Genomic DNA, 10,672 nt, shown 5'->3' on the forward strand with positions numbered 1-10,672 from the left:
CAGGGAGGGGAAAGCCACTGGAGAAAGAGGTGGCTGGGGAGTAAAGATGAGCTATAGAATAAGTAAATTAAGTAAAACTACATAAACTTCAGTGAGAAGACAATGAAACAAGGTTAAATGAAGATCAAGTACCAGGTATTGAAGTGCCACGATTGGAAGCAAGGGATTTGGTCTTCCCTGGATGAGCCCTCTGTGGTGTGGCTTTGAGCCCCTGCTATGCTCTTGAATGGCCCTGGGGATGCTCAGCCTCCCATCCTTGAGCTGCAGCCACATTTTGGGAATGAGATATTTCCTTTACAGAGCAAATCCAGCACCCAGGACTCAAACCTCAGGGTGGGGATGCTGCAGTGGTGCAGACCCAGGGCAAACCTGCCAGGAAGAGCTCAGGGATAACAATACCAACATTCCTGACCAAAGGAACTCTCTGCTCTCCCTCAGAACTACATTTGCTTGAGTTGTATTTCCAGCTTGGCAAACACTGCATTTCCTGACACAAGTTTCCATGCAGGGAAGGAAGGACACAAACCAAACACAAAAAGCTGAGAGGTTTTGGTTGCTTAAATAGTATCTTCAGTAGGAAGAAACCAGTGCTCCTTGCTTTGAAGGGAGGGAGAGGGAAGGATGGGAAGAGGGAGAGAAGTGGGAAAGCAGAGGTTGTTGGAGTGTTGGTGGGGTGATGTTGGCTTTGTTTCACTGTGAAGGGCAGGAGCTGGTGGTGGACATGTGTTAATTCTGGGCTCCAGGAGCACATTCCTTGTGCCATACAAAACCACATGGATGTTCTATGTCTTCCAAGCCAGGTTGGACACAGGGGCTTGGAGCAAGCTGCTCCAGTGGAAGGTGTCCCTGCCTATTGCAGGGGTTGGAGCTGGATGAGCTTTAAGGTCCCTTCTAACCCAAACCATTCCATGATTCCCTGTGATTTTTCCTCGTGGGCTTGTGCAGCTGCATCCCTGATGTCCATGAACTGAGGGTGCAGGATGCTCTGACTTTGGGGTGGCAGGAATGTGCTGCTCTGGATGCGTATGGTACCCTGGTACCCTCCAAGCGCATCCTCATGGCCCCACCATCCCTTGCAGCAGCTTTAGAGATAGGGGAGCTGCAGCCTCAGCGCAGGGGGTGCCTGCCCTCTGTCCCATCCAGCCCCCCAGATCCATCGGGAACGCCACCAGGCCGGAGCATGTAAACCTGACAAGATTTTATCTGTACAGAGACGCTTGTCCCCCCCCCCTCCCCGTACCCCAATAAAAGCCAACAAAAAAGCGCATTTCAAATAAAAAGTAAAAAAAACCAACCAAAAGAATCCAACACTCGACCTCCCACCCCCCCAACCCCCAACCCAGCCCCCAACTGGGTCTCAGGTGGGAAACGGGGACGTGCTGCGTCCCCACGTGTGGTGGAGATGGGATAAAGTGACCTCTTCCAAACAGGATGCGGAGGGAGCCGGGCCCTGGGTGCGCTCCAGCCAGGGATGGGGCAGGGGTTCAGTAGTACAGATGCCACCAGCCCTGGGGACCAGTCCTGGAGGATGGCCCAGACACCGGGGTGATGGTTCCTAGGTAAAAAGCTAAAAACTCAGGAGGGGGCCAGCAGGGACAAGGCACTGAGACCCCCCCCGTTTTGGCTACTGTGTCCCCACCGGCATCCCCGTGGCCATCGGGAGCCCTTTTAGGACTCCGAGGAGGAGTGGGAGACGCTCTGGAGCAGCGATTTGTATATGGCAGAGTTCAGGAAGCGAGGGTAGGAGTCTCTGTGCATGAGCGTGTAGATCTGGAGCTGAGCATCGTCGAAGGTGTGCGAGGACGGCTCCTGCATCTTCCGGTTGATCACCTCCCGCACCCGCGAGTCCAGGCTCACCTGCGCAGAAATGGGGTAAGGGACAGGGTCAGCCTGGGGAAGGCTCCTGAAGGGGAGACCTGAGAGCAGCTCCAGTGCCTAAAGGGGCTGCAGGAAACCTGGAGAGGGGCTTGGGACAAGGGATGTAGGGACAGGGCAAGGGGAATGGCTTGAACCTGCCCGAGGGGAGACTGAGCTGAGCTCTTAGGCAGAAGCTCTTCCCTGTGAGGGTGCTGAGGCGCTGGCACAGGGTGCCCAGAGAAGCTGTGGCTGCCCCATCCCTGGCAGTGCTCAAGGCCAGGTTGGACACAGGGGCTTGGAGCAAGCTGCTCCAGTGGAAGGGGTCCCTGCCCGTGGCAGGGGTTGGAGCTGGAGGAGCTTTAAGGTCCCTTCCAACCCAAACCATTCCAGGATTCTATGCCATTGGGTATCAGTGCAGCACGGTGGGCAGACATGGAAGACCACAGTGTGCTCCAGGCTATCTGCACCATAGCCAGGGTGTTTTGGGGCGAGCTGCAGGGAGCTCACAGTGTCCTCCCCTTGCTGGGCACAAGGACGGGGTTCAGGCTGCTCCCACCCAGGGATGCTCAGAGCTGGGATGCGGCATCTCCTCGGCCCGCTGGTGCCCTCGTGAGGTTTCAGCCCCGCAGCACAACCAGGCCCTTGGGTCCCAAAGCCGGCAGCATCCCGGAGGGGGATGCTCTTACCCCCATCCATACACAAGCACGAAGCAAACCACCCCATCCCCAAATTGCTTCCGGGCTGGACCAGAGCTCTCTCCCAGTGCCGTGGTTGGCCTAGGGTAACGATTGGGCTCGATGATGTTAATGGGCTTTTCCAACCTGGTCCAGCCTACGGCTCTTTAAGGACCACCCCTCCCAGGCCTGTTTGAGCCCTGCCCCGTACCTCCTTGGGCGAGAGGATGGAGATGTAGTCCTCGTAGATGATCCGCGCCTTCTCGTCGATGGTGTGCTTGTTGCACTCGGCCTTGAGCTCCTCGCACGCCAGCCAGAAGAGCATGTTCTCCTCGCTGTACTCAGTCCGCAAGAACTCCCGGAACACGTTGCGGCCCGCAGGGCTCTTCATCAGCTTCTCAAAGGACTGTGCCCAGCCCCGCACCTCCTCCGGCGTGGGCTTGGCGCTGCCGGGTCCCCCCGGAGAGGGCAAAGGGACACGGTTATGGCCACAGCGTTCCCCCCTGAGCATCCGCGGTGCCAGCCCTGAACCCCGGTGCCCATCCTGCATGGGGCTGATCCCACCCCTCTGCTCTGCTCTGCATGAGACCCCCGCTGGCAGCACTGGGGGCAGTGCTGGTGTCCCCAGCAAAAGGACATGGAGCTGTTGGAGCAAGTGCAGAGGAGGCCACAAGGATGAGCAAGGGCTGGAGCAGCTCCCATATGGAGCCAGGCTGAGAACATTGGGGCTGTTCAGCCTGGAGAGGAGAAGCTGCGTGGAGACCTCATTGCAGCTTCCAGTGTCTGTATCCACATCAGTACCTATCCAGTATCCACCTACAGGAATGCTGGGGAAGGGCTCTACATCAGGGACTGTAGCGATGGGATAAGGGGTGATGGGTTCAAAGAGGGGGTGTTCAGGGTTACATATAAGGAAGTTTACTGTGAGGGTGCTGGATGAGCTTTAAGGTCACTGAGTTAAGAGGCTGCTCTTGGTATCTATCAGCTGAATATCTGGTGCTGGCTTTGCACAGAGCCAAGAACAAGGAGCAAAAGCCCTTCCCAGGCAGGGATGGGCTGAGATCAGCCCAGCACCCCTCCCAGCTGGGAAGGAGGGAGCAGACGCTCATTACCTGCTCATTAGCAGGAGCAATCACTGTCAGTGTTAATGAGCAGGGCTGACCCTGTGTGTGAGGGTGCCCCAGGGGCTGGGTGCTGGGTGCTGGGTGCTGGGTGCAGTAACTACACCGCGTCCTGTGGTACAGCATCCGCTTCTGCAGCGCTGATCCCAAAGGAACAGCCCATCCCCTCCTATCCCTCTGGATATAAGGTGCTCCCAGCACTGGGTTTAAAGGGCAGGATGAGGCCTGAAAGCTCCCGAGGTTCTTGTGTGCCTCAGTTTCCCTGTGCAAGACGCCCAAGGGCCACTATTACAAGAGGGCTGCATCCAGTGGCCCCAGGCTCCCATTTCCTGCTGGGAACCAGGGACACAGCATCAGGAACCCCTGAATCCCAGTGCCTTGATCCTGCTCCTCGTGTGCGCCCCAGCAGGCAGGATACGGACGTGGGTGCCGTGGATGGAGGCAATGGGGACCATGCTGTGCACCCAACCCTGCGGCACTCACCAGGCTTCACAGTTTGGGATGGTCTCCAGTTTGGTCTCCCGGGACGCCCTCCACGCTCGCTCCCGGTCCTCGTTCCTAACAGGGGACATGGCAAGGTAGTGAGGGGCGCTGGGGGTGCACCGTGCCCCACATCCCTCACCCCGGCACAGCCAACTTCCACGTTCAGTGCCCAGGCTGACCGCAGTGCTTCCTGCTTGCGCCAGCACGGCTCCTGCTGGCACACAGTGGCTGTGATGGGCAAGACCTCCCTGCTGGCAGCAGCCCTGCCCCTCGGGTTGGCACTGGTCGCTGTTTGCTCCATGAGGAGGGATTTGTCCCAGCCCTGCTCACAGGCTCCGGGCACAGATGCAGGAAGGACCCAGGGAAGGGTGACCCTGCTCACAGCAGCATCCTGGAAGGAGAGGTTAGGGGCAGGATGCCCTCGCTGCTAAGTGCAAGGTAATGAGATGGGATCGGGTGAGATGAGGCCCCAAGGACCCAGCAGGGGTTTGAATGGGGCTGACACATCACTGCTGGGTTTGCACAAGGCTCAGCTTCACATCAGTGCTGTCGGTGGCTCTAAAGCCCAAAGCCATGGGCAATGGGAGCAGGGAGATGCTGAGGATGGAGGGAGCGGATGGGCTCTCCAAAATGTGGGCTATCCAGAGAATAAGGAGCTGGGGATCCTCAGAGAGGATGGGAGATGCAGGTGAGTGCTGGTTACATCCTTGGCTTTGGGCTCTGCTCCTGATGCTCCAAGGCAGAGCTGCCTGGGAGGGCTCCAATGGACATGGACCATCCACTTTGGGCAGAGCACTGCAGCCATGAGAAGGCAGCTCAGTGCTGGGCATGGACATGAAGCCCTCTTCCTGCTCTTCCCTGCTTGAAACAGGCAGCAAACCCCTCCTGCCCTCACAGTGCTCAGCCCAGCTCAACCTGAACCCACCAAGGAGAGCATCACAACCCCAGCACCACTGTGCCCAGAACACCTTCACACCCTTCCTGACCATTCTGCTCTCAGCTCCCAACCCATCATGAGCACGCAGCATCCCGGAGGCCCGGCTCCATCGCAGCTGCCTGTGGCGTGGGTACCACAAACCGCACTCAAGGGCCACGTTGCACCCGGGAGTCAGGGATGCTGTGGGACCAACGCTCCCTCAAACCCAGGCGCCTGCTGGGGCAGCAGCCACATCCAAGCGCTCGGTGCTGCACAAAGGATGGAGGACGAGCAGCACACGGGTGCATCCCATTGCTCACGCCCCCTTGGACCCCATGCGCGTTCCATACCCCACGTACCATGAGCAGCTGCAGCAGCAGCACCAGCAGAAGCAGCAGGCGTTGGGGCGGTGGTTGCTGGCGGGTTGCACCGTTGTCGGAGAAGCCTCATGCCGGGACATCGGAAGGGGTGGCTCTGCGGACGCGGGTCCTGCGTACTGGAACGGGCACACGGTGAGTGAGCACAGGGGCCCCCCACCACATGCAAGCAATGGGGACCCCCACTCAGTGAGTGACTTGCTGTGATTTCCTTCCACCTCCCGCTCTGGCCGGCCCCGGGGCCGTCTCCTCCTCACCTGCGTCCCAGCCTCATACACGGTGATGTTGGACGGGCTTGGGTTGTGCTCCAGGGGCTCTTCTGCTGCTCTGGGCTCGTCCCAACCCGTGGGTGAGCCCCCGGTTAAAGTCCCTGCGGCCTCCTGGATGGAGCCTGTGGGGAGGGAGAGGAGCAGCACCGTTACCATCCCCAATGGAGCCCTGCTGTGAAGGGGCTGCTGCGGGCAGCGAGCAAAGGCACAGCGCAAGAAAAGGAAGTGAAAAGCACAGGAGGAGGGGGGCCGTGGTGGTGGATGCTTCACCAGCCCCATCCTTCACCCCGGACCCCGACCACGCTTTGGTGTTGCTGCTGAGCCCCGCAGTGGGGCCGGGCAGGGTGTGGGGCTCAGCCACCGGCCTAATGCCCCCAGCCATGGGCAAGCACCAATGGACCCCCCCAGGGCCTTCGTGTGCAGGATGGGGAAGTCGGAGCGGCTCCACAGCATCATGTGAGTGGAAGGAAACGGGGGGTGAAGTCTTCACAGCGCCCAGCACCAAACCAGAACTCGCTCTGTGCCAGCTCCAGTGCTCTGCACCCCTGCTGGATGCTCCCACTGCACCCACAGGCTGCCTGTTCCTGCCGGCACCACTGGTCCAGCCTGGAACGGGGATGCTCCTGGGGTGCTGGGTACCAGGGCTCAGCACCCACCTAGGGATGGGGAGGATGTGGTCACATCCAGCTCTGCATCCTGGGCAGCAATCACAGCCAGAAGGAAGGAGCCGGAGCAGGGGGCAGTCCCATGTGCCTCAGCCCCAGCATCCCTGTGTCGAGCTGCCCCAGGTCCCTCACCTCGGGTCTGAGCCCTGCAAGGGGGATGGAGCCAGGATGCAGGTCCCAGGTGGGGACAGGGCTGTCCCCTGAGCCCAGGGTGCCTTGTCCCTGGGTTTGCCTTCCATGAGCTCCTGCCCTGGGCCCTGCCAACGCTCCCGCTGGCTCCCATCGCTCCTGCAGGGACCAAAAAGGAGCGAGTCCACGTTTCACTCCCAATTGTCCCTATTTATAGCCCTGGGTGCTGGCAGCGTGGCCGTGACCTTGTCACCGGCTCAGCAGTGCCTCTGCTCCTGTCCCCCCGTGCTGCCCTCGGCTCCATCTGACCCCAGCACTAATTACAGGCACCGGTGATGAGGCTGCGGGAATGGGGCGAGCAGGAGGGAATCCTAAGGCTGGGAAAACCATGCTTCCCCCCAGCCCATCCCGAAGCACGCGGATGGCGGGGGCCAGAGGGACACATATGGGGACAGCACATGGGGACCCACAACCCAAACCAGCCCAGAGAGGCATCAGGATGGAGCAGCATCCCCCAAGCAAGGGGCATCCCCATCCCATGCATGTGGGGTGCACTCAGCACCCAGCCAGGAGGCAGGACCAGCTCCAGATTGGTTCCAAAGGGCAATGCCAGCACGCTGTGGACCCCCAGGGTTGGTTTTGCACCCCACAACAGAGCGGGGGCCGCAGGGGTGTTGCAGGGGCAGCGGATAAGGAAGTCCCATCGGGCAGCAGAGGGGAGGCGGAAGCGCACACGTGAGGCTGTGAAATGAGGAAGGGTGACGGAAAGGGGACGTTTCCTCGCCCCAAAAGCCTCCTGAACCCGAGCCCTGTGTGAGCCGTTGCCATCACTGCCTGGTGCCGGGGGCCGCAGTGGGAGTCCCCATGCGCTGGTGTCCAGCTCATGCGCTCAGTGATGTCCTCACCGAGCACGGCACAACCTCATCCTCTCCTCATACAAAGAGGGGACCCCCACGCAACCGCGCTCCCCAAAACCGCTTTCAGAGGGAACCCTTCCATTGGGCTGCCCCCATAATCACCCTGTGCCCTGTTCACATTGGGCAAAGCAGGGTCCACCATCACCCTGTGCCTGCCACTATGGGAGATGCGGCAGCAGGGTCCCCACACGGACAAAACCAAGGGGATGGCAAGTACCAGCCATGGGGATGACACCCCTCATGCACCCCTTTCCCTGCACACCCCGATGGGGATGATGCTGTGAGCAGCGTGGCGCTCCCCCCTCCCCATCATCCCCAGCACAAAGCAGCACCCACCCGGTGCAGGACACCCCAACACAGCCCTGGGTGCACACGGCTGGAAGGGGGGGGATGCAAGGGGAGATGCCAGCGGCGCATCCATACCTGCACCTCGGCCATGCCGCGGCGGCCGGTGCCAGCCAGGGTGACCCCGGCCGGCTCAGGGCGAGCGCGGCATTGCCTGCTCCGAGGGCAGGGAGCCGGGAGAGAAGAGAGAAAGAGAAAGGCCCCGAGCACATCCTCTCACAGGAAGGGAGTGGTGAGGGAAGTGGCAAACGCAACCCAGAGTTCAGGCCTTTTTTGGGAAAGCCCCGGCTGCAATCCTCACCCCAGCAGGGCACTGCGAGTGCCACCGGCGCCCGAGCCAGGGCATCCTCGTGCTTCCCGTCCCTTGGATCCAGTGGCTTCCACAGGCATGAGGACAACAGAAGCGGTCCCGAGACAGGCCTGGCACTGAGCACGGTGTTGGCTCAGAGATAGACCGGGCACATCAGTGCTGGCACCGACCCCATGGCCAAGGAAGCGAGGAGTGATGGGCAGATACATCCATATGGTGGGCACAGCCTGGTCCCCAGTACCCACTGCTGGTGGATTCCACGCTGTGCCCCAGGCATCCCCAAGGGATGAGGATGGGCAATGAGGGAAGGGGCTGGTACCCAGGGCTGGGCTGAGTCCGAGCCTCACTCGGTGCCTCCCAGCAGCATCACCCCAGTGCCGGGATGTGCCAGCTCCATTGGCCAAGAGTGCCCCACAAACAAACCTGCTTGGGTTTCTGTCCCCTTCAGAAGAAACAGAGAGAGAAATCAAACACCCGACCTCTGCTTCCTTGGTTCAATCTGCCTTCGGCACCACTGCGGGTGGAGGGGTCCAGCCCTGGCGCTACACCAGTGGACCACACTGGGGCATGGTCTCTGCTGGTGGCTGCCTCTCACTCGCACGGGCATCAATGCAGGTGGAAAAGGGGAGGAAAAGGTGGAAAAAGGGAGGAAAGGGGGGAAAAGGGGAGAAAAAAGTGGAAAGGGGAGAAAAAGGGTGAAAGAGGGAGAGAAAGGGAGAAAAGGGGAGAAAAAGAGAGAAAGGGAGAAAAAGGGAGAAAGAGGGAGAAACAGGTGGAAAAGGGGAGAAAAAGGGTGAAAGAGGGAGAGAAAGGGAGAAAAGGGGAGAAAGAGGGAGAAAAAGGGAGAAAGAGGGAGAAAAAGGGTGAAAGAGGGAGAAAAAGGGGAGAAAAAGGGAGAAAGGGAGAAAAAGGGAGAAAAGGGGATAAAAAGTTGGAAAAGGGGATAAAAAGGTGGAAAGGGGGAGAAAAAGGTGGAAAGGGGGAGAAAAAGATGGAAAGGGGGAGAAAAGGGGAGAAAAGGGGAGAAAAAGGTGGAAAAGGGTAGAAAAGGGGGGAAAAGGGGAGAAAAAGGGGGAAAAAGGGAGAAAAAAGTGGAAAGGGGAGAAAAAGGGAGAAAGAGGGAGAAAAAGGGAGAAAAGGGGCAAAAGGGGAGAAACAAGGTGGAAAAGGGGAGAAAAAGGGAGAAAGAGGGAGCAGAGGGGAGGAGGAAGGGGAATGCTGACATCCCCCCGCACGCTCCCCCGGGGCACCCGCTGTGCCATGTGCCCGTTATCAGCCTGGCCCAGCGCCCCGCTTGGCGCAGCCGCTTCCCTGTGGACACGGAGCTGTTATCTCCTCCCTTCCCAACACTGCACATCCCAGCACCCAGGCACCAGCCGGATCCCACTGCGGCCCCGTCCCGATGGGAACGCCCCTGTCACCCAAAGGACAACAGCTTCCTTGCTCATCCTCCACATCCATAGGGAGCGCTCAGCCGGGGGTGATGCACAAACCCCCTGCACATGGGGGAGACCCCAGCCCCTGCTGCTCACCAGCAATGCCTTGATGTGCACAGCACCAGATCCGGATCCAGCCCCTTTCCATACCTTGGAGGAGCTGTAAAGCACCCTGTGGGACCGGCCATGCTGGAGCAGTGCAGCAGAGCTCAGCAGCCCTGCCTGCCTGCACATCGCTGCTGGATCCTCCAGTGTCTCATAAGGGTTCAGCAACCTCCTTGCCTCCTCCTCCCTGCCTTTCTCCCCCTCTGACCAGTGCCAGATTCGGCTGAAACCAACCACTGAGCCCAACCAGACGTGTCAGGGACTGGTGATGCTCTGCTGGGGTTACCCCATGGCAGACACCACCGAGCCCCAACCCACAGCCAGCCCCAGCCACCTGCCTGTGCACAGGAAGCTTTAGGAGCTATATTTAAACCCAGTCTTTCCCCACCTCCTGCCTTTTGCATCCTATTAGAGAAAGATTAAAGAATCGAGTACCCCATGGCTTGGGCTCACCCCGGTGCTATGGGCTCTGGTCCCTCGGTCACATTGGGATGAGGCCGCATCCCTGACACCCATCGAGCATGTGCCACTGATAACACCACCATGCACATGGAGCAGGCGAGCGGGTGCCTCTGCCCTACAGTGATTTGTCTGCTGTGCCCTGGGACTGGAAAGATGGGCCCTGGTGATGGGAACTGGGAGATGCTACAGCATCTCCTTGCTCCTTCACAACAGCCAATAGCCCCATGGGCACCTCTGCCGGTGATGCTCAGGTCTGGACCTCTGAGCGCTGTCCTCTCCTCACCCGGATTCCTCCACTGAGCATCCTCCAAGCCAAATCCCACCAAAAGGACCACAGGAACCTCTCCATCATCTGCTGCAAAGAGGCGAGGGGACCCACAGCTCTGTCCCAGCACAGCCCCAATGGGCACAGCATTGCCAGCACCCACCCTAAGGCCCTGTTTGCACTGAAACAGAGTTAATTATTTCACAGCATAAAAATAGCACGGGCCACAATCAGCTGGGGATTTAACCAGGCAAACCCTGACAATTATGTTTCTATTAGCAGACGTACCGCGGCGTTGTGAAGGCAAACTCCTGGTAAGCATTTGGTAATGATCCATGCGT

At 59.5% G+C, this 10,672-nt stretch overlaps 1 protein-coding gene across 1 annotated transcript; it reads right to left on the minus strand.

Annotated features, from left to right (window-relative positions):
- Positions 1-1,330: 1,330 nt before the first annotated feature.
- Positions 1,331-7,990, minus strand: RGS19 (regulator of G protein signaling 19). The gene is made up of 6 exons (XM_061361491.1): positions 7,832-7,990; positions 5,686-5,819; positions 5,411-5,547; positions 4,136-4,210; positions 2,743-2,977; positions 1,331-1,857 (listed from the first exon to the last, which is right to left on the minus strand). The coding sequence occupies exons 3-6, from the start codon at positions 5,509-5,511 to the stop codon at positions 1,669-1,671; spliced, it is 600 nt and encodes a 199-aa protein (XP_061217475.1). The 5' UTR covers positions 5,512-5,547; positions 5,686-5,819; positions 7,832-7,990; the 3' UTR covers positions 1,331-1,668.
- Positions 7,991-10,672: the final 2,682 nt, after the last annotated feature.

This window comes from Neopsephotus bourkii, unplaced genomic scaffold, assembly GCF_033783945.1.
Source record: "Neopsephotus bourkii isolate Nb327-2 ecotype Australia unplaced genomic scaffold, CSIRO-AGI_Nbou_v1 NB_1060, whole genome shotgun sequence".
In the NCBI taxonomy this organism is placed as follows: Eukaryota; Metazoa; Chordata; class Aves; order Psittaciformes; family Psittacidae; genus Neopsephotus; species Neopsephotus bourkii.

Bases quoted from the DNA above. Each gene is read 5' to 3' on its own strand.
- RGS19 (XM_061361491.1), bottom strand. From the start codon at position 5,511: ATGTCCCGGCATGAGGCTTCTCCGACAACGGTGCAACCCGCCAGCAAC. The intron at 2,978-4,135 runs GTGAGTGCCGCA...GGGACCCGGCAG, and splicing joins ATCCCAAACTGTGAAGCCTG to CGCCAAGCCCACGCCGGAGG. The intron at 1,858-2,742 runs GTACGGGGCAGG...ATTTCTGCGCAG, and splicing joins CCATCCTCTCGCCCAAGGAG to GTGAGCCTGGACTCGCGGGT.